Below are 13,435 nucleotides of genomic sequence, written 5' to 3' on the forward strand. Positions count from 1 at the left end.
TGTTGGATGGCTGTTATGGACGAGTTGTATGCAAGATGTTGCTGTTTTATACCTTTTTGCTTACTTTTAGCTTGCCATAACTCATCAGACTCTTTCAGGGACGGATGAAAGGCTGATGATGAATTATAATAAAAGAGAAGTAACTTTACTTGTCTTTGTACACTCAGTGACAGCTCATCATGCTGCTGTATTTTCACCTTAGTGGCATTAGCTGTATATTTTTGCGCTGTATTCCTATGAGCCTGCATGTTTTCACACCACATCCCATATCTCTATTCTGTTTGTACGGAAAAACTGTTGCAGTCTTGTCAAACACAACACAGGAAAATAAAAACTTGGTTTTGAATTGGTGTAAAGTGACATGCTTTCCCTTGTGCTTGCTCTGACAGGATTCCAGAGTTCAAGTGCCGGAAGTCAAACTCCTCCAGTCAGGTAAATTGTTTAGTGTTATTGCTCAGATATGGCTTTGCCTGCCTATGGTGTGTCGGTCAGCTCATGTTTTTGCCATCAGGGGATGCTACTAGTTTTGTGAGTTAGGGTTTACAGAAAGATTTTTTGCTTTTGGAATGAGATGTTCATTCCCTTTTCTGAAGTTATCAGTTTTATTTTATGACTCACTATTCTTCTGCTGCTGAACAATCTGGCATTTCCTCATGTTCTAGCAGTTCAGTACCATCTCTCTTTTACTGACTATAATCCATCCTTTTCCCTTTCTCTGCTGTTTCTGTCCTGTCTACTTTTTGTTTTTCTCAATACTAAATGACCATTATTGTGTTGATGTCCTTCTCTTTTCTCAAACAAATAAACCTTTCATGTTATGTGAAGAGTTACCCAGTGCTATATCAGTGTCTGTGTTTGTGTACGTATCACTGACCTGTTGTCCGTGTTCTCCAGTTGTCGGAAGAATCAGGTCTGGGCAGTGGCAGCAACTCCATGTCAAGTTCTGTGATGACCGTAACTGATCACTCTTGTGTGGATGACAGCATCTGGGAGAGAGCCTTGACTGATGCCAGGTCTCAGCACTACACCTGGGAGTGGATTGGCTTGTGAGTACAATTGAATGTTCGTATTGTTTATGTAGGTTCTTCATTGATGTACATTTGTGAGTACTACTGAATGTGTTCTTACAGCTTCATGTGACAGTACATCTAAATGTTTTCTTAGTACCACATGTGTGAATGTCATGTTTTTGTGTAAGCATATCCAAGCATGTTCTTGGAAAGTGGAAAAAAGTTGTTACCTCTTTGGAGACTGTTTACCAGGGAATCACTAATCCCAAATCTGGTTATAATTAGAGTCAGCTTAGGGGTGGAAAGCTGCCAGAGTTGTCCACTGCCCTCTCAATATCACTACATTGTTGTTCGGAAGAAAAAGAAACCCCATTAGTCTGTGTTTCTTCTTCTTTTTTTTGGTCTTTTTTTTTTTGCTCAAAGCTTTATTTCTTTTTGTTTTTCTTAGTGACAGCTGTGTCTTGCTGTTTCCCAGCTGTATGATTTTCAAGATGTGCTTCTGTTTCCCTTGGCTGTATTGATATTTAATCCCTTGATCACTGCCTTCCCGGGTCTTACCGGACCTGTGCACCCGAGCCCCTGTGCATCTACTGCAAGGTAAACATTGTTGTAAGCTGAGATGTGCATTTGATGCACCGAAAGATAAAGGTAGTCACTCACAGGAACCAGCTTGAGTCCATCAGATCATTTGGTTAAGTTGATACTTCAATGGCTTGTTGATCTATTAGCCTGAAAATATAATTTCAGTCAACCAGGACCTACAGAGCGACCGTATCTGACAGAGGCAGGACCAGAGGTCTACGATATTCTGATTGAGCTCCGTCAGCGGGTGTGTTCTATTGTGCTAGAAGCGTCAGTGACACCTTTTGTCACAGTGGACAGCAGGAGCCTGGTGAAGCACATTCTGTACATGTTGAATGCTGTGCCGTCCGATGTGTTCCCACTGGATCAGGTGAGTACAAAGGCAGTTTGACTGGCATTCCTGTCTCTGCTGAGATCTAGTTTTAAATCATTTTGAATTCATAGGCTTGAATCCCTCTTGTGTCCTGTATTACCCATCTCTGACATGGCTCATGGAGACCATCATCTTACTGGTGACTTTCTTGCTGTGGAAAAAAGCTATCTTTGCTTTTTCCTGTATTTCTTTGTCTAGCTTGTTCGTTTAGCCTAAAGACTTTCATAATATGGAGTTTCATCCTAATATTTTAATGTTTAATATAGTTGTTGTTTTTTGGGGGGGAGGGACATCCTTCTAGTTTGATGGGCAGTGAAGTGGGTCAAATAATTTGTTTCAGTGAAAGAAATCTGTGTAGTGGGAACAGCTGATACTGTTTGAACTTGTAATGACACTGCTTGAACTTAATTTCTTTTCCACAGGAGACACAGAGTTTCCAGATTGTTCCAGATCTTCATGTGGTTGGAATCTCCCCTGATCTCCTGGCTGACTTTCTGGGAGATTTTGTTGCATGTGGTACTTTCCATGCCAGGCTGCTCCAGTTTTCTAAACCTTTAGTCCTCAACTCTTTTTACCGTGAGGGGCTCATCTTTCAGGCGTTTGTGGCGGCCGTGCGGAGGGTGCTGAAGTACTTCAGTGCTGCCATCCTGAATGTCCCACAAGACCTGGAGATGCTGCAGCTCAAGAATTACTTCCACAAGGCAATGGCTCAGATCAGGTACGTCTCTTAAGCAACCAGATGCTGTGATTTAAATATTCTCTGAGTAAAGTTATTAGGTTTAACTAGTGCTATGTGTGCTAAATATGTTGATTGGGTGATGTTTCAAATGTGTGTCATGTTGATTGTGTTTTGTTGGATGAATGTTTACATTTCAGTTTGCTGAAGTTGTCACTTTTGTGTTTTGCATGTCAGCTGATTGCCTTGTGTAATGCCGTATTTCATCACAAAGCTTTGCAAAGATGTGATAAAACTAAGAAATGCTAGTCTACACTGTATGTATCTGATGAGTTTAAATTTTATGAATGTATGATGAAGCATATCTCCTGACAGCCAAAATGGTCGCAATGTTGTACGTAAAAACATTTTTGTTCGTTTTTATTTTTTGGTATCTGTTTAGGTGAAATGTTTTTCAACCACTAACTATCCAGCTTTGTTGGTCTTGTTACAGGTACCTGGCCAAGCTTTGCCACTGCCATGACCGACCTCCTCCATCACAGCCACCGGGAGATTTTCCCACGGTATGTTCTCTTCTCCCCTTTACTGAGTTTTTTTCTTTTTTTGTTTCTCTCCAAAGCTTTTTTTTTCTTTGTTCCTCGCCGATGCTTTTCTCTTTTCATGATCAGCTTCATGCATCGGTCCACTCTCCATCCTCTTGTGTGCACACTTTATTCTTTTTTTTTATGAGCGTGTTCAAAATTGACTGCTTGCATCTTTTATATCCAGTTGTAAACAATTTGACCAAATAGTCAAAGTAGAGCTAGTATCTATATATATAAAAGTGGACTTGGGAGGCTTTGTGCACAAACTCCTCCCTTCTTACCTAACCCACACCTTTGAAACTTTGCAGGCGTGCACAGCATCCATATGGCTAGGACCTAACTTTAAAAAATCCTCACAAACTGCTTTCCCTGATTTTTCCAAAATGCTTTGTTTAGTGCACACTGGTTTTTAATCTTGGGAAAGTCCGTCTTCTAAGACGCCATTGTAAACAAGTGAGGTGTCCATTCACTGGCCGTGCCCTTTGAAATTCCGGAGTGTACAACCACGAAAGCGAAATAGAAAATCAATCTATACAATGACATCTATTAATCTATTTGGCTACTTGGTAACACGTGTGTCATTTTTCTCTCAAGATTTATTTCCCCATTCCAGTAGGGTATATAGTCAGCCAATGACTTCCAGTTGATGTTAATGCACCGATCATTCCTTTCATTGAAGAGGGGCCCAGCTAGTATATGATAAGTTGCTCAGTTCTGTTAGTGTAAAGAATGAGGCCTGTAGTGTTGGTCTTAGGTCAGTTTACTGACGGTACTTGTGTCACATGTTGCTAGTGCACGAAGATCTGACGTTTCAGGTAAAAGTGTGTATTCCTTGCAACTGCTTTGATTTTGCTGCATGCATTTTTCATATAATTTCTAAGGTCCCTTTGTGTTTTGTGAGGAGATTTTCAAATTAAGTTGAGGAATTTTTCATCGGTGAAGTGCCTCTTGTTAGCTTTTTCTTTTTGTGGTTTGTATATTTGAAAATATGAATATTCTATACATCCAGTGTGCATCATGATCATGAGATCAGAGGATGTATCTGTTGACTTGAACTAATGAACGTAGTGCTGGTATAGCATATTGGTAGTGAGGATACCACTTTTTTTTTTCTATAACCAGGGCATGAACCTGTTGTCTTACCTGTACAATGAGGCATCAGTTGCCATCAGCTCCCCACACTACCCACTACTCCTGTCAGTGCTGCAGATGTCCAGCGCTCCGTTCATGTTGTGAGTACTTGTTGTCTTGATTTGTCTCATCAGTCATGTGTTAGTACACACAGCAGTTGCCTTGTGATGGTTCTGCTTGTGCTTCTGTAACTGTTATTGCTGGTATTTTTTATATAGGTGAAAATAATTCTTCAACTTACAACTAACAGTAAATAAATTTGTCGTTTCTTGTTATTTCCTTGATGTATAAGCTTTGCTGCTGTTTTAGTCTGTATCCACTTCTGTAAAATTTTTATAAAAGCCATGTGTTGCATGTCAAAGGTTTACGGTTAATTGATGGCTTTCTCTGACATATTTTAAGTAAAGTTTACTGTTTTGTGGCCATCTCCCTTGGGGTTGTACATATGATACTGTGATCTCCTCCAGATTTATCCGAGACTGGGTGTTCCATGGTGTGTTCACGGACAGCTACCAGGAGTTCATGATACAGGCAGATGACGGATGTATTGAGGCACGAGGTACGGCACTGGGCCACTCTCTGTGTAGTTACTGTCTCGGGAGAAGATATTAAAACCGCACTCGCGGTTTGATGAGTAAAGAAAATGAAAAACGCAACAGAATAGTACATTAAAAAATTGTGAAGTGTCTACATTCTTGCAAGGATATGTGCTATGTGAATGCAACCCTTTAATTTTATTATTGTTCTATCATAATCATTGTTGTCATTATTATTATTATTATTATTATTATTATTATTATTATTAGTGTTGTTGTTATGATTATTATGATGATGAGGATTATTATTATTATCATATTTAGTTGGTATTTTTAAAAATTGCCTACAAATTTGTTTTGGGCATGTATAACATAGGATGGCTTCTGCAAGGAATAATTTCATGACACTAACATGTCTGGCTGTGATAATGAGTAAAATGTTGGACGCAAGGAAGTTATGAAGGTTTTGTTTGAGGAACTTTAGTTTGCTGTTTGTACTATAAATGCAAGGCTTTCCCTGTTTGTTTATTTTCTTTAAACACAATGAAATATGTTTGGTTTGATTTTGTGTAGATGAGATGTACTGGGAGAAAGCGTACACAGTGATTAGTGGAGACAATGAGCGTGGGGAAGTGCCTCAGTTTCTGCATGGCATGGCTCAGGATCTGGTCACCTGCGGGAAGTCTATCAACCTGCTACGCATCTGTCACCCAGAGGTATGCATTTGTCATCCAAAGATATCTGATGTGTTACCTGAAGCAAAACATTTGTATATATATTGTAGACATCCGCTACATTAAGCATTTGTCACTCAAAGGTACTGTTCTGCTATTCCAACTGTGCTTGGATTGCACACACGGAAATGAAGTCAAGGTGCTTCAAAGCCTCTTTGTGTCTTGATGTTAATATTGAAGTCGAAGTCATTAATAAATATTTTGAGTATGAAAACAAGGAAATTCATAGTGACAAAATTAAATGTTGTACTATGGATGCAGAGACTGTCTGCTTGAGCTCGTTGAATGTTCCAATCTGTCCAAAGCTAGTTCTTTCTGAGTTCTGCCCCCTGCGCTTCACATACTGTTTTCATTGAAGTCAATGGGCGGGGCAGGGGAATGGGGGAGTACAGTTCCATATAGTCACCATACATCAGTACATTAGGTATATACTGTTATGTTTGAACAGTTGATGAAAGCTGAATATTGCAACAAAAAGGATCGCATTCATCTTTTTTGGATAAGTTCCACAGTGAAGTAGTTTATTTTGTAAGTTAGATTTTAAAATAAATTTTTACCCTTTATTTCAATAACAAAGGTGCTAAAGAAAAAAATATGTCACTATGACTCTCATGAAAGTTGGGGCAAGACTTCTGTACATTATGTGGGCTCATGCTTTTCTGGCTCATGAATGAGTATGTTGTTGTTGAATCGGCAGCATTTCATGTGCAACCTGTCGGAGAGTGAACTTCCCACTGTCAACGTGACTTTCTCCCAGTCAGAGCTCAAACTCACAGAGAAGTTCTGCCAGATGTATGTGGGGCGCATGAGGGAGGTTGGTCGACGGATAACTGTGGACAGGTAAGAGTGGGGGAACTGATAATGTGGAATTTATTGTTGATGAAGGTCATGGGGCAAACATTGTTGGAAGTGGGGAGGAGAAATGGATTGTTGTCCCATTAAGGTATGAATGCATGGGCTTTGAATTTATTACTAGCTGCTGCTTGAAATAAGTCTTGGAGTGATTACTATCCTAAGCAGTATTGGCTGAATACACTAATGGGCTCCCAGGAGTAGTTGTGTTGGTGAAAGAAAGGCTTCACAAGGCATGTGGTTGTGTATAGAACTGTGATCTGAATGTATGTTCACAAAGTCAATTTCTCCCTATTTTGATACAAATTATCTGACTAGAACAGTGTTTTTAATTTCTCATTTATCTGTGAATTTGGGTCAAAGTGTTTTTGTCTCGAAAACCAACCACTTTTGGGTTTTTTTAAGAGTGCTAGTCAAATTGATAATATCTATTTGTTTTTCTTGTTATCCTTGTCTGGGTATCTTTCAGGGTTTTTCTTTCTTTGTTCAAATGAATTGAAACAAAACTCTGTCTACTTTGGGTGTTTTTTTTTTGTTCCCTCACCTTTAGGCATGATGTACTACAAAAAATTGAGCAAGACAAATTGGAATTGCAACAGACAGCCCGCAAGATTGCTGATGAAGAAATTTCACGTTTGCAAGGTAAGCAGCCCCCCAAACAAGTAGATGGTGTCTCAGTGACATTTCTGATAATTGAAATGGAACAATTTTTCTTGCGACTCAAAAGTGTTAGTCTTTTTGATATCTCTTTTTACCTCTGTGTGAATCTAGGGTTTTTCTTGTCGCGTCTATATGATGCTACTTAATTTTTTGCTCTTTTGCAGGTATCATTGACGAGAGAAAGAGGAAAGCAGATGAGAAGAAAAAAGTTGAGTTTGATAGACTTAAGCAGCAAATGGAGGATGATATAAAGGTGAGTGGGTGTTGAAGCGAACTGTTATAAAGAAAACCTAAGTGTCACTGCAATAACGGATGTTATATTAAGGTACTGTACTGTAGGGAGGGGACTGATTGAGGGAGAAGTTGTGCACTTGGTTACTTGCAGGTTTCTCTGTGTTGTATATAACCTGTGGTTTCTCTACATTGTCCGTGATCTGTTTTGTGAAGGTGAAATTATGTCCCTTGTCTACAAGTGTTTCGACATCCTCTTTGAATTATGTTTGTTATTCTGTTTACTCACTCTCTCAGAGAAGAGCAGAAGAAGAGAAAGATGAAAAAGAAGAAGACAAGCAGTTTATTGCAAGACTCAACCGGGAGGAAGATGCAATGACGCAGCAGGATATAGAACTGGAGAAGAAAGCAAGGTAGACAAACTACGAAATTTATTAAAATGGTTTTTTTATGATATGGAGTCCCTTGTTTTTATACTGGCATGGCAACATGTCAGCTCATGGTAATGTTGGCATGAAATACAGACTGAGTTGCTTGCCTTTCCAGTGTTTTCCTCTGGTCTCTCTCTGTTGTGGTTGTCTAACAGAGAAGAGTTGATGACACATTTTTTGTTTTCAAGACCATCTTATTGTTGGCTCAAGTAAAACATCTTGAAACATTCCCAAGTTCACGAATCAAGTATTTATTCTCTTCAGTCATGTTAATGTAATTGTTGCAGTTTGAGATGTATCAGTTAATGTCTTTGATCTTTTAAAGGCAGGAAGTTAGACAATGAAATGAGTCTTTGTTTCGTATTTGAAGATTTGAACATATCAGGTTTTCATTCACAGGTGAAAGAATTATACATAGGAGAACACTGAAATGCTCTTTCATGTATTAAACTGAGTTCACAATAAAATGCATTGAATGAAGTGATCAACTAAAGGTACATCAATCATGACTAGTAAATGGCTTTTCCTTTCCACAGGGATGATTTGATTGCATACTACACAGAGCTGGGCGAGGAGGCGATGCATCGTGAGCGTGTGGCGCTGTGGAAGGTTCGGCGTGCACAACTGGGTAATGCTCGGGCCAAATTTCTGGAGGCGCAAAAAGAGAGATGGAGGAAAGAGATGGAGGAAGCTTTTCATGGCCAGGTACGGTGGATGCTTACAGAAGGCATGAGTTTTTGAAATTTTTCTTTATAGTTGCATCGATTAGTAAAGAGGTCTTATGTCCTCACGTGAGCTTGAGATGAACAACTTCCAGTAAACTTTACGTATGGTCTGAAAGACAGAGGCAGGATATTTATTCAGCCTTGATGTACTATTTAATCACATTAATACGGAAATTTTATAATAATAATAATAATTTGATAACAATAATCTAATAATGATAAGGCAGCTAATCAAGCAATTTGATTATGTTATGTTAAAAAGCATTGAAATAAGAATAGCAATGGCAATGATACACTTAACACTTTGCCGCCTCATCTCGCTGATTGACGATGTTTACGGCCAGGTTTCTTTGGATTTTCCCCAAAATATGATAGCAAAGTGTTAAAGACAAAAAAAATTTGTGTTTTCTAAGGTTGCTAAAGGAAAGACAAGGGGACTTATTTTATTCTGAATTTTAAAGAAAATTCTCTTTCAATATGATTGCATGATGGCATCTGTTCTGTTGTATCTTCAGACTGTGCTGGACTCTGTGTCCCTGCCTGTATTGCCGAGCTGGGTGGAGAGAGCTGCTGAGACAGATTCTCCACTACAGGTGGAGGAAGACCCAATGCCCAGTGAGACAGAAACAGCAGGCAGTCTGCCATCTTGGGCCAGGAGAGAGCTGCCATCTGTGGAGGTGGGAGGAGAGGAGGATGTGTTGTCTGAGGGGAAAGAAGAGGAGGAGAATGAGGCATTGCCTGGTTGGGTGAAAAGGGCTATGGAAGAGGAGGCCGTTGAGCCTGTACAAGTTGTGGATGAGGCAGCAGACAGTGACGGCAGTGAGGTGGGTGACGGTGATGCTGTTGATGACCAAGGTGACCCAAAGGATGCTAACACAAGTGTACGTTTGTATAAAGCAGTTCAGCTTGGAGGTACACATCTGCCCCGCCCTCAGATTCAGGTGTCTGCCGAGAGCCACAGCTGTGTAGAAAGTACTGAGGTGCCGGTCCGGCCTCACGTCCACACAGTGGAGGGAAAGCACGTGACTGACCAGACGGAAGAGAGTGCTGAGACAAAGCCTCACATTAGAATGGCTGCTGGGGTGAATGCATTGACAGAGACGGAACAAGTCGAGGGACGTGTACACATCAAGACCTCAAAAACAATGTCGGCTACTAAAGAGTCAGACCCTGATGCTGAGCCACAAAGGCCACATTTGAAGTTTCTGGATGGGGTTCAGGTGAACCAGCAGACATCAGGGGAGAGACAGGTGATCCCTCGCAAACAACGAGGTGAGGCCAGCCAGCAGATCAGCACAGAAACAGAGTCTCAGGAGTGGCTCATCAAGAAGCCCAGTTTGTTCGGCCATGCTTCTCAGTTGTCCAACTCTGACTATGTTTTGTCTGTCCCCCGGTTACGTCGACACAGCTCTCAACATGCCAGTGTTGAGTCCAATTTCAAAGATTTCTCCATCAAGCCACGCATTCGTATTAGTTCCACTATGTCTGCATCCAAAGAGAGTGATATTGCTGCTTCAGACAAGTTTAGGCCAGGCATTCGGATCCAGGGACACCGTAATGCCAGCACGGAGTCTCAGCAGGTGGATGAGAATGTTGTTGCCATCAAGAGGTTCCGGCAGAGAAATGTGAAGGGACATTCATCTGACTCAAGCGTGCAGAAACTTTTGTATGGAGATGCCAGTCTGGAGCCTGTTGTGGAAGAAGACAAAGGTAAGTATTACAGCTTGTTCAAATGAATACTGATTTGGAAGACTGTATGTGATGGTATGTTTTCCTATGACTTAAAATGAATGACGGCTGTCTAGTTCTGAAAACGGCATATTTGCGCATTATGTTGTTACATTTTTTTGTTACAGACTGGGGTCCGTGTTTCTTTAATAAATTATTTGTTAGCTGTTGATTATTGGAGACTGATGGTTAGATTTTGGGCAGGCTTCATTGTTCTGTCTTTACTTTCAGCACTGTTTCTAATCTAGTTTTCTTGAAATTCTCTGGAAAAGGTACTTAGGAAATATTGTATTCCAATGATGGAGTACGAGAAAAGAACATGTTTCAGACCTTCTAGGACAGCCTAGGGGGAGCTAGAATGGAGGACAAAAGCTAAAAGAAGAATAACTAAATGCTTATGATTTATTGTTTAAATTAAAATACTCTTTTAGTCTCTTCTTAGTGTTGCAGTATTTACTTATGTTCTCAAAGTCAGTGCTTGTCTGATGCAATTAAGGTTTAATATGGCACCTGGAAAGTAAACATGGGACCAAAAACATGTTGCATACTTTATGTTGATGTCTCAGTCTAAAATGTATAATGGAATTTGTTTTAACCTTTCATATTTCACCTTGAGATGATATTTGGATTTCAGAACCTCTGCCTAGATTAGATCTCAGGCCAGGCTTGCCGCACCAACCAGAGCTCTACCAGACGGAGTTCTCAGAATTTGGTAATTTTATTGTATTGCCTGTTTTCTTTTAGGTGTATGAAAAAAAAGTCCTGTATTAAAGTTTCCCCTTAGAATATTTTGTACATAAATTAAGGTATTGGGCTGGTCTGAATATTTTTTTGCAAGTATTTGAACAATGCAAGAGTAGCTTTAGTGGTATTAGTGTGTTCCTTTTTTAAAGATTATACATTGCTGAGTGCCACCTGGTATAATTTTCCCTGATTTCAAATGCCACCCTGATTCCGTCTAGAAGTAAATGAAGGCGTTACTCCAACTCTCTTTCTTCAGCTGTCTCTGTTGTCAGCTACTCATTGCTACTTTTCCAAATTCACAGTTGTCCCTTCTCTCTCGTTATTTCCCCATCTGTTTCTTAGGTGGAATATTTGTTATTTAGGGACAGTTGGGTTTCAGAAGAGTAGGTCGTCGGTGACCTAGTGGTTAGGCTTTTGGACTCACAACCGTAAGGTCGTGGGTTCGAATCCCGTCAGGGACCCGACATTGTGTCCTTGGGAAAGGCACTTTACACGAATTTTCCTCTCTTCACCCAGGTAGGAATGGGTACCCGTCTATAGACAGCGAAAGATCTTGTCAGTTTGTTAGTGTTTGAGCGCTTAATCAGCTGCTTGCACTGTATGCTTCCCGGGAAGCTGAGAATGTGTCGGAGTGTTCTATGGTGTGCTGGGATAATAATATAGTGTAAAGCGCATAGAGCCTGCTGTTGAGCGGGGATATGGGCTATACAAATGCTATTTATTATTATTATTGTTATTAGAATATTTGTGAAATGCCCGAAAGATGGGAATGAGCTTATGGATAGGAGTTGATGAGAAGTATTTTTGCATGCATACATGCATGTTGGACTTAACTTTAACTGTCAGAGGTTTCTTTCCTGAAACGATGAGTAATTTCTTTTTGGATTTCTGTGCTGAGGTTATGAATGATTTCACTTGCGATTTCCTGCTAAAATGTTGACAAATTGTTGTCCCTGTCCAACCAGATGCCGAGCCTGCCATGGATATGATGTCTAAGATTTTTGTAGTTGATCTGGGCCGAGGTCTGCTAGAGATGTCTGTACCTAGCGAAGAGGAGGTGGAGGTTTACAAGTACACACCTCTCTCTGTACTGCTGACCAAGTCTTTGACCATGCCTGTCAGGGCCCAGTAAGTCCTTGTCGCCTACACATGAGGCAGTCACTGTGTTTAATGCACAAATTGTTTGAATGGCTGAACCTTATAAATAGATATAGTTTGACGTTATGTTGAAGCTTAGAGATATTAATGGAAAGTGTGTGTCAACTGTGCAAAGCTATTTATTTAAAATATAAGTGTTTTGAGATAAGGAAAAAACTAATGTATTATATACATAGTTGTTTTTTGAATTTATGTGATTACCATATTATTTTGTCAGCAGGATTTCTGAATAATGTATTCATTTTAAAGTTTCTAGAGAGACGAAGTTCGTCTGACTTAAGTTAGTTTTTTACATGTTGTTGATTTTGGCAAGTTTTGCTTTGAACTTTTTATGCTGCTATTGAAAAAAGTTGATGCCTTGACATTCTTGAAGAGAGTGGCCAAACAAAGTGGGAGCTAGCTGTTGTGTTTGGAGGGCACGAATATGTCATGTTGGAGTCCTGGGAATGTGGAAGTCTTTCTATCGCTATCTAGTCTGTCCTATTTATGTTGCTGTGAGCCGCTCTCATTTTTGTACAATGTTGTACAATGCACCTTCAGATTGAGTGTGTGATGTATTTCAGAATTTCTCTGGTCAACACCGCAGTGATTAACTACTTCACCGCAGAGCTCAAAGTGGATGATCATTTTGCTGCCATTAGGCGCTACTTGTTGATGGCAGATGGTGATTTTGCGGAGATTCTTTCCAATATTTTGCTGGAAAAGGTAAAACTTTTGTCAGGATTTACTCTTTGTACTAAAAAAAAGAAAAACAAAGAAAAAAAACCCACTGTTCAACTCAGAAAACTGACAATGCCGCCTGAAGCCTTGTAGACACATTTCAGTTATAAATGACATTTGTTACTGATCTTGGTATACTTCAAAGGGTGCCCACCTATGTGCTCGTCTGATTGGAGGGCACCACTGGTAGGTCCTACATCTCTACTTTCCCTCTATTGTTACTGTCTGTTTAACTTTTGCCCTGCCCCATGTGACTGCCATCAAGTTGATGTACTTCTTTTTACTCAAAACTCACATTAGTGCTTTGTTTGTACCTTCCCAGTCTCTTCTTATGGTGGATTGTATCCTGTTGTCATGGTGGGATTGATGATAAGTGTTTGTGGTCATAGAGTTGGCATATATTTAACAGCTGTTGTACACCTCTATCCTCAGTTGTCATCCAACCCTTTGCCCCAAGAGATCCTCAACTCTGTGTTCCTGAACGGTGCTCTCACCAAAGCCATCCGCTCTTCCATCCACTCGGACGACGTCTACACTCAGAATCTCAGCTTTGCCACCAA

At 40.1% G+C, this 13,435-nt stretch overlaps 1 protein-coding gene across 1 annotated transcript in view; it reads left to right on the plus strand.

The window, feature by feature from the left end:
- Nucleotides 1–13,435, plus strand: part of LOC101856743 (gamma-tubulin complex component 6) — a 52,435-nt gene that overhangs the window by 29,062 nt on the left and 9,938 nt on the right. Inside the window, exons 9-26 of the mRNA XM_005101834.3 lie at nucleotides 390–432; nucleotides 895–1,046; nucleotides 1,758–1,962; nucleotides 2,388–2,683; nucleotides 3,135–3,204; nucleotides 4,348–4,457; nucleotides 4,824–4,915; nucleotides 5,466–5,608; nucleotides 6,324–6,466; nucleotides 7,029–7,120; nucleotides 7,303–7,391; nucleotides 7,667–7,782; nucleotides 8,337–8,505; nucleotides 9,041–10,235; nucleotides 10,888–10,965; nucleotides 11,963–12,125; nucleotides 12,719–12,860; nucleotides 13,308–13,435. The exon at nucleotides 13,308–13,435 is cut by the window's right edge and continues 29 nt beyond it. Of these exons, the coding sequence (XP_005101891.1) occupies nucleotides 390–432; nucleotides 895–1,046; nucleotides 1,758–1,962; nucleotides 2,388–2,683; nucleotides 3,135–3,204; nucleotides 4,348–4,457; nucleotides 4,824–4,915; nucleotides 5,466–5,608; nucleotides 6,324–6,466; nucleotides 7,029–7,120; nucleotides 7,303–7,391; nucleotides 7,667–7,782; nucleotides 8,337–8,505; nucleotides 9,041–10,235; nucleotides 10,888–10,965; nucleotides 11,963–12,125; nucleotides 12,719–12,860; nucleotides 13,308–13,435 (3,426 nt within the window). The remainder of the gene's footprint in view (nucleotides 1–389; nucleotides 433–894; nucleotides 1,047–1,757; nucleotides 1,963–2,387; nucleotides 2,684–3,134; nucleotides 3,205–4,347; nucleotides 4,458–4,823; nucleotides 4,916–5,465; nucleotides 5,609–6,323; nucleotides 6,467–7,028; nucleotides 7,121–7,302; nucleotides 7,392–7,666; nucleotides 7,783–8,336; nucleotides 8,506–9,040; nucleotides 10,236–10,887; nucleotides 10,966–11,962; nucleotides 12,126–12,718; nucleotides 12,861–13,307) is intronic.

This window comes from Aplysia californica, unplaced genomic scaffold (genome assembly GCF_000002075.1).
Source record: "Aplysia californica isolate F4 #8 unplaced genomic scaffold, AplCal3.0 scaffold00300, whole genome shotgun sequence".
In the NCBI taxonomy this organism is placed as follows: domain Eukaryota; kingdom Metazoa; phylum Mollusca; class Gastropoda; order Aplysiida; family Aplysiidae; genus Aplysia; species Aplysia californica.